The 13,210-nt window shown below is 40.7% G+C and overlaps 1 protein-coding gene across 3 annotated transcripts in view; it reads right to left on the reverse strand.

Annotated features, from left to right (window-relative positions):
* The window catches only part of ect2 (epithelial cell transforming 2), a 128,337-nt gene that overhangs the window by 82,478 nt on the left and 32,649 nt on the right, over positions 1–13,210 (reverse strand). For all 3 annotated transcript variants that reach the window (XM_032511617.1, XM_032511619.1, XM_032511618.1), the window contains 6 exons: positions 11,652–11,782; positions 11,067–11,182; positions 10,554–10,616; positions 9,395–9,620; positions 9,133–9,318; positions 7,914–8,038 (listed from right to left, as the gene is read on the reverse strand). In XM_032511617.1, coding sequence (XP_032367508.1) covers positions 7,914–8,038; positions 9,133–9,318; positions 9,395–9,620; positions 10,554–10,616; positions 11,067–11,182; positions 11,652–11,782 — 847 coding nt within the window. The remainder of the gene's footprint in view (positions 1–7,913; positions 8,039–9,132; positions 9,319–9,394; positions 9,621–10,553; positions 10,617–11,066; positions 11,183–11,651; positions 11,783–13,210) is intronic.

Raw genomic sequence — 13,210 nt, forward strand, 5'->3', positions numbered from 1 at the left:
AACGAGGTAGCCTAATTTATTGATTCCAGATGTTTGCATAAGGGTCTTACGCCTTGGGTACTGCATGGGTAATACATGCGGACCGGGTGTGCCACTGAGTGTATCTTTTAACAGGCTACACCTGCAGTGAACACATGGCGTAGGATTGTGTAAGTCGCAGGCAAGCGGATGAGCTATTACTTTGGGATTGTTGTTTCTTCAGTTTTTGGAGTCAGCACAGCGCTGTGAAAAGGCATCTACTGTAAGCTGTTATCAAAGGACGCAGGTGAGGGAAACAAGGAATGCCAATACGTTCATTGACATTGAGTTGTTTCCTTTCTGTAGGTAGTTTAAGTTAAAGACATATAGACACTTTATGATCCATTTCTGTGTATGACAGACATACACACCTCACTTTAAGAGTATAAACAGAAGACTAGGGGTGGAACGGTACATGTATTTGTATTGAACCGAAATGGTACAGGCGGTCTTGGTTCAGTACATGGATTTACACTGAGAATACACGGTATAAAAATAAATAAAACATGCCTGCAAATTAATTAATGTCATGCGGAACTACTGTAAGAGACGAGTTTCTTTAGAGACAACTAATCTGTAGCCCCCCCCTTAGCTCTGAAACTCCCGAGCTCCGCCTACATGTCGACAGTCCAGTGAGTGAGTCAGAGCTAGCAGACAATAAAAACTGTCCAACGTCTCCTCCCTACAGTGCTTAACCAGCCTTTAGATTCAAATAGGGTCCAAACATTTTTTTTACATATCTTGACTGTGACCATATTAACTCGTAGAGCAACCTGGCTCCAAGTATTTGCTGTATGTACTTGAACCTCGTTACAACATGCCATCCGTCCACGCATGAGGCAAACTGTAGTGCCTTCCATTTTTGTAATTTGCACTTTCATAAATAAAAGATGCTGTGTTTTCAGTTTTATAGCTGTCTCATATTGTTTACAAGTTACGATTGGAATCTGGAGATGATGTGTGGTACTTATTGTTTACCGTTTACATCTTACTTTACACACTTAACGATGTTGCAGCTAGCTCAGGGGAGAGACTGTATGACACTAGGTGGTACAGCATGAGACAATAAAAAAACTGCCTTCTGCTCTTTTTTTTTTTTTCAAAGTATGTTTATTGGTCAAAACCTCATAAATTATTACAGGCTGTATTGGGAATAACAAAGGGTACCAGGTTTGACATTTCTTTGCTTTTTTTAACAGAACAGAAACACATACATTCCCACCCATCCCCTCCCTCCGTCACTCTTTAACCAGATATTGAACATGTATCTTCCATTTGTCTAACTTTCCCACCCATCTCCCTCCCTCAAGAAGGAGAAAAAATAAATGAACAAGTAAGTAAAATTAAATTAAAATAAAAGGGGAAGAAAAAAAAAAAAAAAAGAAAAAAAAAAAAAAAAAAAGTGGGGGGTTAACTACCATTGGCTCAGGATAGATAGTTTGCATAGGAAAGGAGCGGGTCCCAGGTTTTATGAAATTTCTTCAGGGATCCTCTGACAGTATGTTTGATTTTTTCTAGGTGTAAGAATGACAATATATCGTCTAACCAGGACTTTGTGCTAGGCGGCTTTGGGCTCTTCCACTGTAGCAGTATCTGACGTTTGGCTATCAGAGCGGTAAATGCAATAACATCAGCTTGGTAGCTATTAAATCTTCCTACAATGGGAGACACACCAAACACAGCAATCAAGGGGCATGGGGACACAGGGATATTAAGGACTACAGAGAGGGTGTCAAAAAAGGATGTCCAAAAAGAGTGTAGCTTAGGACAGGAGAAAAAAGTGTGTGTATGGTCTGCTGGAGATTGAGAGCACCTGATGCAGAGACCATCTGTATCAGGGAATAGTCTTTTCAGTCTGGCCCTTGTGTAGGGAAGTCTGAAGACCACTTTAAATTGAATGAGTCTCATACGTGCACAGATGTAAGTACTATGAATTCTGAGTAAAACTTCTCTCCACCAGTCCTCATCTAGTGCAAGACCTAGCTCCCTTTCCCAAACACCCCTAAGCCCTGAAGGAGGGGAGAGTTGAGATGAAAGGAGACTATATATTGAGGAGATGTTATTTTGTGATGCTGAGGAGGACATGATACCTTCTAACAGAGTTTTTTCAGGTAATACAGGAAATGAGGTAAAGTGTGTTTTGGTGAAATTGCGCAACTGGAAATATCTGAATAGATCCACTTTTGGAGTCCCAAATTTTGCAGAAAGGTTGGCCATATTTCCAAAGGCCTTATCTATGTAAAGGTCACTAAAAGAGACCAGGCCCATCCTCTTCCAACGTGTAAATGTTTTGTCTATGCTGGAAGGTAAAAACAGATGGTTGTTGCATATGGGGATGAGGACAGAAGGGGATTTTAATCCAAAGTGAGTCCTGAACTGTTTCCAGATTTTCAGTGATGAGAGAACAACAGGGTTATTGGTGTATTGGGAGGGTCGCATAGGAAGGGGTGCAAACAGTAATGCAGGGAGTGAGGTTAAAGTACAAGAGTTAGCTTCCATGGCACACCACACAATATCTGGGCTATGGCACCATTTCTTCAGCATTTGGATGTTAGCGGGCCAATAATACAACACATATGGGTAAGGCAAAACCTCCTGCTAGTTTGGGACTCTCCAAATTTTTTCTGGACCTTGGATTCTTGCCAGCCAGAGGAAGGACGATATAATGTATACCAATGCTTTGAAAAAAACAATTTGGGAAGAAAAAGAGGGAGGGTCTGAAAAAGAAAAAGTATTCGAGGCAAAAAATTCATTTTGATTGTTTCCATTCGGCCAAAGTGAGAGGGGTAGTGTGCGCCATCTTTGAAGGTCTAGTTGATATTCAGTCAGTTTAATGAAATTATTTTTTTAAGGGAACTTAGAGAATGAGAGATATTCACGCCTAAATATTTAAAACCATTGGGGGAAAAGTAGAAGGGCAGGACTCCGGGAGAAAGGATTTGGCGGACTGATTAACAGGGAACAGGAGACTTTTGCAATATTCAGTTTGTACCCTGAGAACGTGCCAAAAGTCTTCGCAGATCCACTATTGCATCAACACTTTACAGGGTCTGTACATATAGAATAGGTCATCGGCAAACACGTGACACTCTGTGCTCCATGCCTCCTCTTAGTATACCTGAGATGTGGGGAGCCCTGAGAGCAATAGACAGGGGTTCGATGGCCAGTGCAAATAGTGAAGGTGAAAGGGGGCATCCCTGACGAGTGCACGTGTGAGAGGGAAGGGAGAAGAAACGTCAGAGTTCGTTTTGACGCTAGCTACGGGGGCAGTGTACAATAGGCGAATCCAAGAGATGAATTTGGGGGCGAAACCAAATTTATGTAGAACCGCAAATAAATATTGCCATTACACGGTCGAACGCCTTCTCGCATCCAGGGAAATCACTATCTTGGGGATGGAGAAGCAGAGGGAGAGAGAATCACACTCAAAAGCCTTCGCACATACTGGACAGCTGACGGCCAAGGATAAAACCTGTTTGGTCTTCTGAAATGATATGGGAGGCAAGTCTCAAGTCTACGCCCAGACTTTGCCAGCAGCTTACATCATGTTAAGCAAGCTTATGAGTCTATAGCTACCACATAGATTAGGGTCCTTATCCTTCTTTACATTAGAGAAATCAAAGCCTGATTGAGGTGTTGGAGGCAAAAAACACGCGTTCCAGAGAATCGTTGTAGACTTCTAAAAGTATAGGAGCGAAGCTGTGCAGAGAATTTTTAAAGAACTCCACTGGGTAACATCTGGGCAGGGTTTTATTCTTGCATTTGAGAAATGCAGGAAGTGATTTCTCCTAGACTTAGGGGTGTCATCTAAACGTTTTGCAGTTCTTCATTACAGTTGAATGTCTAAGTTGTTAAGAAAAGAGTCCATAACAGAGGTGTAGGAGGGGGCTGTGATTTGTAGAGCGTGGAATAAAAGGAAGAAATTCTGAGTTTATACTTGATGGGGCAGTAGTTAGGTTTGAGAAGAGTCAGAGATTGTGATATGAAGCGGGCAGGCATTGACGTCGACAATTGTGAGGCTAGAATGCGGCCAGCCTTATCCCCATGCTCATAATAAGTCGCTCTTGTACGTCTTAGAGATATTCTGCCTTCCTGTGATAATAAATTGAATCATTTTGCAACTGAGGCGCTTGGTTGCCAAAGCTGGATGATTGCTGCGGCCTGCTGTCTGTCTAATCTAATATTGCGTCCATAGTTCTCGCTGTTTCAATTTTCTATTTTGGTTAAATGTGACTGAAGATATAATGACCCACGAATAAACGCTTTTAGCGTTTCCCATAGGAGCGATGGGGATACGTGATCAGACCGGTTTGTTTTAAGAATGAATCTATGTTGTGGAAAACAAAATCACAGAAATCTGCGTTAGCAAGTAAGCCTGAATGAACCTCCATCCTCCTTGATGCCTATGCGAGCTTGACGGGAAACAAAGATCTAATGTGGGGGCGTGTGGCAGAGATGACAATGGCAGTGTATGTGTGGAACTAACAGAAGATAGAAGAGCTTTGTCAATAAGAAGTGTCAATACGGGAGTGTAACCTGATGGACATGGAGTAATAAGAAAATCCTTACACTGGGGTGAAAGAAACGCCAGGGGTCAACACAGCCAATTGATCCATAAAGGCCGATAGAGTCTTACACATTGCAGTGGCGTGGCTGTTTTGGAGTTAGAGCGATCACTAACAGGGTTAGTAACACAATGAAGTCCCCTCTAATATTAACTTGTGAGTATCCAAATTTGGTATATGTGAAAAGATTGTGGACAAAATTTGGCTGTCATGGGGGGCGTACACGTTTGCTAAAAACAACAGGTGTTTGAAAAGCATACCTGAAATTACAAACATAACGACACCTGGATCACAAGTGATGTATCTGGGATGAACTTGACTCGTTTATGAATGAATTGCGGTGCCTCTAGATTACTATTAAAAATTGGAGTGAAAGACTTGTCCGACCCAAGGCTTACGCAGTCTCAGATGATCATATATGCGTAGGTGTGTCTCCGCAGGAAGACGACATCAGCGGAAAGGTTCTTTAAGTGTGAGAAAACTTAGAACGTTATTGCCCTCCCAAGCCACGTACATCCAGGTAATATCTTAATATTTGCCCGTTTAAAACCGCCTGGGTGTCATGCTGGCATTTGTCATTATACTGTCTTAGCTAAAAGTAGCAGTAAGTTGTGACCCTCTGATTGGAAACCGCCAAGTATTCTTCCATAAGCAATGGTCTATGGTATAGTGAAAGAAAGAAAGAGAGAGGGAAAAAAAAGAAAAAAGAAAAAAAAGAACCAACAGTATGAGGAAATAAAATGGGACGTCCCCCTTGCCCACCCCAACCCACACACAAAGCCCAACAAACCAACTGGAAACATAGTACAAACATCTGATGCCCGTCCATAGGAAGCGGCGAGCAGCCACAGTCGACGTACATACAACCGATTTTTCATGTGGTGTTATCTGCTCCTAATATTGTGATTATATTACACCATAAGTTGTATAAATTACTCGGAAACTTGAGTAAGATAAGCAAAGGCAGTACAAGCATTTTTGCGCAGCACTAACCACAAGCCACAAGGTGGCGCAGCATGACAGCTGTAACCCAATTTTATAATGGAAACAGAACGTCCATAACACAGGCAAGGCAACAGTCACTTGAAAAAACTTGTTAATGAAAGTTAGAGAAAAAAAACAAAAAACAAATTAAAAATTAAAATTAACAAGATTTTAAGTCAAGGTCAGTACTATTAATGTTTTCATCAAAACGAGGGTGCATGCAAGAGCAAAGACAAAACAAATCACTTTAGATTGCCGGCAAGCACAGCTGAGCCTGTCACCTGAGGTTAGCAATGATCCTGTATGGTTGATTCAGCGTACTTCCGCAGTACACTTCTCCGAGGAAAGGATGCGCTCTTGGAAGAATGCTTCGGCGTCTCCAGCGGAGTCGAAGATGCGTTCTCTGTTGCCATAGGTGACACGGAGAAGGGCTGGATACAGCATGCCGAACTTCACTCCTCGTTTGTAGAGAAGCCCTTTGATCCGTTGAATGCTGAGCGTCTCTTTGCCACAGCCACACTGAGTCCTCGAAATGCGGATTTGATACTGTTGTAGGAAATGTCTCTAATGGGTTTTGGCCCAGTTCCGCACAATCTCTTCTCGAGTATCTGTGGAATCTCACTATAAAAGGTCGCGGCGGATCTCCCGGCCGAGGCTTGGGCTAAAGGCTTCTACGAGCGCGGTCAAGCTCCGGCGGGGCAGAGAGTAATTCACCAAGCAGAGAAGAAAACATTTTAGCACACCAAATAACTAGTCCTTCCTTCAAGGTTATGGTAATCCAGCACCGGAGGTTTTGACGCTTCGATCTTGATTCCAAATCTTCCACTTTAGCCTTGAGCGCAGCATTTTCTTGAATGACTAACTTTAAATTAGATTGTAGCTGACCCACGTCGTGTTCCACCTGGGTTATCCGACCGCTGTGGTCAGACAGGCTAGTTTCCATTTCTCTGATTGTGGATGCTTGAGACGTCAGGGTTGTCTCAATCGATTGGACTGATGAGCGAATAGGTTCCAGAGAGTCGTTCAGTAAAGATGTGAGTTCACCAGTCATGGTTTTCCTAAATTTTTCAAGTTCCCGGATCAGCGTGTCAGTGGTTAGTGGAGATGCAGGAATGTCCGCCATGTTGCTAGCAAAGCCTTTAGCACTCTGACACGGAGCCTGAGTCGACGCCTTACCGCTGTTTCTCCTCACCTTGCTCATCTTCTTGTCGCGCTCGAGTAGCTACAATTTACGCCACTCTCAAAAACTTAAGGGTGGGTACAGATAGAGTGTGTTCTGGAAATAATAATCAGAAAGTGATCGGAGCACAGGCAACGCACGTCTCAACACCACATTGCGCAACCGGAAGTCCGCCTTCTGCTCTTTTGTTTTGCTTTTCCCTCCATTGTACCGAACTGTGAGTAGCCCCCGGTCTAGCCAGTTTCATATTGGAAGTGTTGGACCATCAACTCCGCATACACTAAGCGAGCAATTTAGTTGCCCTAAAATAATATATGCTGCCTTAGTATAAGGAACTGATGAACTCAGAAAAATACATCAAGTGTAGTTTCCCTTCTGGCTAGCTGTGAAGTGAAGAGGGAGCATGGATTAATCATAAAATAGGCAGTAATCACCAGCACTATGACTCATGCATGCATAAATTACTACATTATTATGGGGTCAGCCTCAATTGTTTTACTTTGATAAATGGCACGGGAGAGGAGCTATAGCAGCATGTAGTGAGGTTGTTTGAGATTCAAGACAGAAGTTCACAAGACTAAGGGGTTAACCTTAATTCCCAGATTAAGTTAAAACCAGACAGCTTTTTGTGAGGACAAGGAAGAGTTTAACCCAGTAGAATACAATAGAGAAGACAGATAAAAAGAGAGAGGGAGATGACAAAAATAAATCAAGGATAGATATTTTAAAGGCAGAAAGACAGCAAGAGAGGTTGAGAAAGAATGAAAAGGATGTCGAAGTCTAAGGTAGATATAAAAGAAAAAAAGACTAAAAGATTGGGGGAAAGACAATAAGAGAGATTGACAGGTAGGTCATTTTCTCCTCTGGTCTCTGCTGGGACCATTTGATAAAACAGGCCAAGAGAGAGCATGCAAACACACGCCTTTAATGAGTGTAGCAAAGCCTCAAACTGTTGTCAGGGGCAACCATTTGGCCAGCCTGTGAGTAAGAATTGTCAACATTGTGCTAACACACACACACACACACACACACACACACACACACACACACACACACACACACACACACACACACACACACACACACACACACACACACACACACACACACACACACACACACACACACACACACACACACACACACACACACACACACACACCTACCTGTAGGATGGTGCTTAAAATGTCCACATAGTTGCTCTCAGTCTGGTAGAGTTCTTTCAAGACCTGCCATCTGGCTGACTGCTTGGATAGAAGTGGAGTCGAACTCTTGGATGGCTTTGAACTCTCTGGAGGAACATGACAGGCAGTATATTAGGGTTGCACAATGTATTGCTTTTATAGTGCAATATCAACTACGGTCATAACTAATAATCCGCCTTTAATAAGAAAAATACCATTTGGCAGGGATCACATTAACCAAACAATAGCCAAACGTTTAATTAAAACGTTACTGAATAAAACAAAATAAGCTACATCTGTTACAATCTGACAAAAATCAGGTTCATCATTACCTAATCCGTAATTACCAGTATAAGCACCAGTCTGTGCTGGTTGAATGAGAAGCCTGCTAACAAAATTATTCTACATCAGATCTCTGTGTAATTAGAAAAGAGCATGGCATGTTGAACAGTGAACTAATCTCTACGACGGTTCCGCCTCCTGTCCATTGCTTGACTTGATCTGTGCCGTGCTGGGGCAGCATGAAAAATAACCGATGAGAATACAGGTGCCCATTTTTAACAGAGAAGAGCAGAGAGATGCTTCTGGGAGGCTTCCGAAACACTTATGGAATTACAAGAATTGTGCAAGGTGTTGCTGAGCAAAACTTGGAGGAGTGGCTTGTTATTTAAATGCGGATTAGCTTGTTGGGGTTGAGTATTGAAATCCGGTGCCAGTATGGTTCGTAAACAACAATATCTCCCCGTATCTACCGGGCCAAATAGCAAATCTTATTTTAGTGCCACATTTCCTGGTCACTTAAATGCCTGTGCTCTGAAGACAAAAACTTGTAAAGACACAGAGTAGCCTAGCTGCACTTTGAGACACAGTGACCACTGCCACTGCTAACCCTGTCAGAGAAACAACTTTTCCTAAGTATAGGTACTGGTACCGTTTAGACACCAGCAGTTTTATAAGTATCTTTTTAGCACCAGAATCGAAAAAAAAAAAGATGATACCCAACCCTATTTCTGGTCCACCTTATAGGTCAGTCTACCTGAAGTGAGCCTGGGCTGAAGTTGTTGCTAACTTTGGGCTTAACATCCTTCACCTTAATCAGCAAGTGGCAAGCAAGACAGGATCTTGGCTTTGGTCTTGAGAAGGTGTTGCATTTATTCACTGACAAGTAACCTAAACTTGTACTCTGGAAGCAAAACCTGACCTGCAGAAGTTACTGGCAGCAGCTGCTGCTCCTCCTCTGGTTGTTGAAGAGTACTTGTACCAGGGTAGGACCTTTTCCTCCTCTCGTCTGTCCTAATCATCCTTTCCCTGGTTTTCCTTCTTCTCATCCTATTCCTGGTCACAGTATTTTCGCCATTGCTCTCTGAACGGTTCCCTACTCTGTCTTCTGAAATTAAGAGGGGTTCATCTCGTTTAGGGTTGGATCATGCAGGTGTTTTCCAGTCCTCCATTTTTTTTCTTACCTGCCAAGGCCTTGCATGTCTCAGGGGTATTAGATATATCCAGCAGAGAACCCACAGACAGGGAATGCTCTGCTGACGGCCTTTTGCGTGGTGGAGGGAAAGGGGAGATTTCCGTCTCCTTGGTAAGCTGAGCCAGTGTGTCCTTGAGACGGCGACGCTTACGGTTACTGTTGGGAGTGGTGAGGGACAGGAGGGAAACTGCCTTCTTCATGGCGGGGCTGTCGCTCTGAAGTTAAATGGGACAAAAAAACAGGTATAGGGACAAGATGAATACAAGAGGAGTAAAAAAAAAAAAAAGCAACATAAAGACAAGCTGCATGTTTTGCAAAATATGATATAGTAAAATGTTAGACCTGTTTTCACCAACAAACGAGGTAGGCATATGTCATGCTTTAAGGGTGTAGTAACTTGATAAAAATATTTAATAGTGCAGAGTCAGGCAAAAGTGAGATTCTGCACTATTAAATATTTTTTCGGCCCATTTAACTGCAGATTTTTTCTTATTTGAACATTTACTTTTTTTAACTTGATAAAAATGCCCAATTAATCTCCTTAGAAGATGATTTGGGTGAGACTGACTGTGGTATTGTATTATGGACTGGCCAGGTGCAAGGAGGTTGAAAGCAGGCAGGGTGTGAATTTCTCTCTCAAGCGGAACATTATCATTGGTGGTTCAGGTGGTTTGTTTTTGGCAGCTCCAGCCGTGATCCTGCTCGACGCCCTGCACTGCTACTATTATTATTTTAGTCATAGTTTGATTATCTTTATTGTTACTCACTTATTGCCAACTACGACAATTGTTATGACTCATATCATGCATATCTGTATCAGTCTCTCTGTGTCCAAACTAGCAGCAGCAGATGGCCTCCCACCTGGAGACTGGGCCTGTCCGAGGTATCTGTCTAAAAGGAAGGTTTTCCTTGCAACTGTCTCACAAATGCTTGCTTGTGGGAAATTATTGGTTCTTTGTAAATCATAGTGTGGTCAAGACCTACTCTATCTGTAAAGTCAATTGTAACTGTCAATACTGAACCAATTTCAAAGATGTTTGGTCACATCTGTCAATTAGACACAAATGAATGCGGAAATGTTTAAAAAATAAAATATATATGTATACCCTTTAATACACATACATTAAAATTATTCAAAATGCACTCACCTTCTCATAGAGGTACATGGACTCTCCTGCCCGAGCGTCCATCTGAATGCTTCCCCAGAACCACTACCATAGAAAAGAGTAAACTGTTTTTACAGACCCCTGGGTTAGGACAGAGGTAGGTAAAATAGGTAGGTACAACTCGACCTCGGCTCAAATTATTCATCCACGGGAATGGGGAAATCTATTATTGATTCCTCTCTATGACAGCACAGAAAGAGAGAGAGAGAGACTAGAGACTATCTACTGAGGTTTGATCTAAAAGAAATCCTTATCAGATAATTTAGCATTCTATATAGAAGGAAAAAAATGAGAGGATTACGTATTCTTTCCTTGTCTCCCTTGTATTGGTATCTTCCTCTTGCAAAATCTTAGAGTACACTGATTATTCTGTTAGGTCAAGATGGTGCTTGACCAGTATCACAGAGGTATCTAACTTTTTTGTCTTCAGAAAAAGCTCAGAAAAAAATTATTTCTAAAAAAAAAAAAAAAAAAAAAAATTTAAAAACTACATACCTCTTGTTTGACCACAAAGAGTTTCTTGGAGGGAGAAAATGGCAACTCCTTTACAGAGTTTTCCTCCACCACCATATGTGTAGACCTCTCATCTTTAACCTCAAGATAAGTGCCACCTTAAACATAGAAAATCAATGATTAAAAATACACACATATGCCTTTTTTTATAAATATATCAACTTTACCTACGAATGTAGGTGTGAATGTCTTAAGCCAAAATTGACCAGTCACTTTCACCATTGTCCAATCATAGCTTAGCATTTGTAACTAGGCGTACAAGCTTTGGATTCATTTAGACAGTCCACATTGCACTCTAACAAGAACAATACTGAGTATCCAACAAGTTTTGAAGGTAATATAGGTAATTTTATAAATGTATTTTTAAAGTAGTACAAATGTACAACATAAGTGAACGCACTGTTTAGTAATGTAATAGTGTGTCTGTCTACAGAGTACAAGTGTACAACATAAGTGTAAACATTTTGTTATGTAATAGCGTGTTGCTCAGCCAAAAGACAACCAAATAACAACAAAAAACCTGCAAAACTTTGACAGATCCCTGTAACCCTATACTGCGACACTGACCATGTTTGAGGGTCCTCTCTTCCATGTTGGCCTTCTCTTCATCTGAGAAACCCAAAAAACAGAGAACACAGTCCTGGAACGGAGGCACTTTGAACTCTGTTCGAAACTCCTCTTCTCCTGCATGAAAGTAACTTAACACACGAAGGTGGGAGAAGGTTACTATCAACTACCACATAATTTCTGCATATGTTCAGCCAGGCATGGATGCATGGATTCTCTCTCTCTCTAGACAAAACCAATTGGCAGTACCAAACCAAGGTTATTATAGTTCATTTTATCATTAGTTTTTATTTTTATTTTGTTTTTACTTTGTTTTTTTGTTTTCAAATTCACTTTAGTTTTTATTAGTTTTAGTCTTTTTTGTAATATGGGTTATTTGTCAGGGGATTTAAAAAGGTCAGAAAAAGTATTGTGTAATCAAAACGCAAGAAAAACATCATACAATTTTAGAAATATGTATTTACAATGTATTCAACAATAACACCAGTATAAACAATGTACATATGATGATGAGAGCAGATCTGTAAACAGTCTACACAAGATGCAGCTGTAAGTGCAGAATGTGTTTGACGTGTTTCAGGAGAAAAACCTAAATAGCCAACAGACTAAAGAAGTCATCAACAGGTGTTTTGAACTTTGGTTCGAGTAAAGTGGTGAACTTTTTGAAGTCAATCAACTCACACAGTTGTGTAGACATCCAAGTATTAATCCACATATTAACCCACGTTCCCTCCCGCTTTTGGTATCTGGGTGGTTGACGTGAACTCAAATCCAAAGTGGAAAAAAATATATTTATAAAATTTTTGTCAAATGACACATAATTATATTGCTTAATATGTGAATAAATTAAAACTGAATGTGTCCCTTTCTAATTCCTTATTATTTTGTATTTTATAACTTTGTGTGGTAGTCCCAAATATTGTCCACCGGTGTGACAACATTTTAATGTAATTTTTAATTCAGAAATTGTGGAGGATAAGACAATATCACAATCCTTATCGTTTGTCCCAATTATATTCCCACATCAAAAGTAACCAATACAATTCACAATCATGTTATTTTCCGACTATAGATGTACACATGGGGACTTTACCCAAAGGTCTAGATTATTTATAAATACTATAAAACCTAACAAAACTTAATCCATCCTTAGTGTGCATAAGATTATATCATTATTATAGTAGTCAATACTTTTTAATCAATTTGTGCATAAAATGCCTTTTCCACTGAAATCAGTTTGTCACACCACGGACTTCCGTCACACCATTGGACAACAAAAAGTACCGGTATGCCCCTGTTTGTACAAAGTCACATTTATTGTTTCAAATTAATTTAAAAAAATCATTAAATATATTTACAACTTAAGTTCAAATGTTTGTGTACAATAAGTGAGAATAAAAAGACAGAGAGAGACAAAGTCATAAGAAAAGAAAGAAACCAAACTTCCCATAAAAAAGACTTGGGAGCCATGGTAACATTTAGCAACATAACATGAGCATGTAAACAAAATTGACCTGGCTTATTACTTTTCTTGTTCAATTTTATTTGAATATTCTCTG

This window comes from Etheostoma spectabile, unplaced genomic scaffold (assembly GCF_008692095.1).
Source record: "Etheostoma spectabile isolate EspeVRDwgs_2016 unplaced genomic scaffold, UIUC_Espe_1.0 scaffold395, whole genome shotgun sequence".
NCBI classification, from domain to species: Eukaryota; Metazoa; Chordata; class Actinopteri; order Perciformes; family Percidae; genus Etheostoma; species Etheostoma spectabile.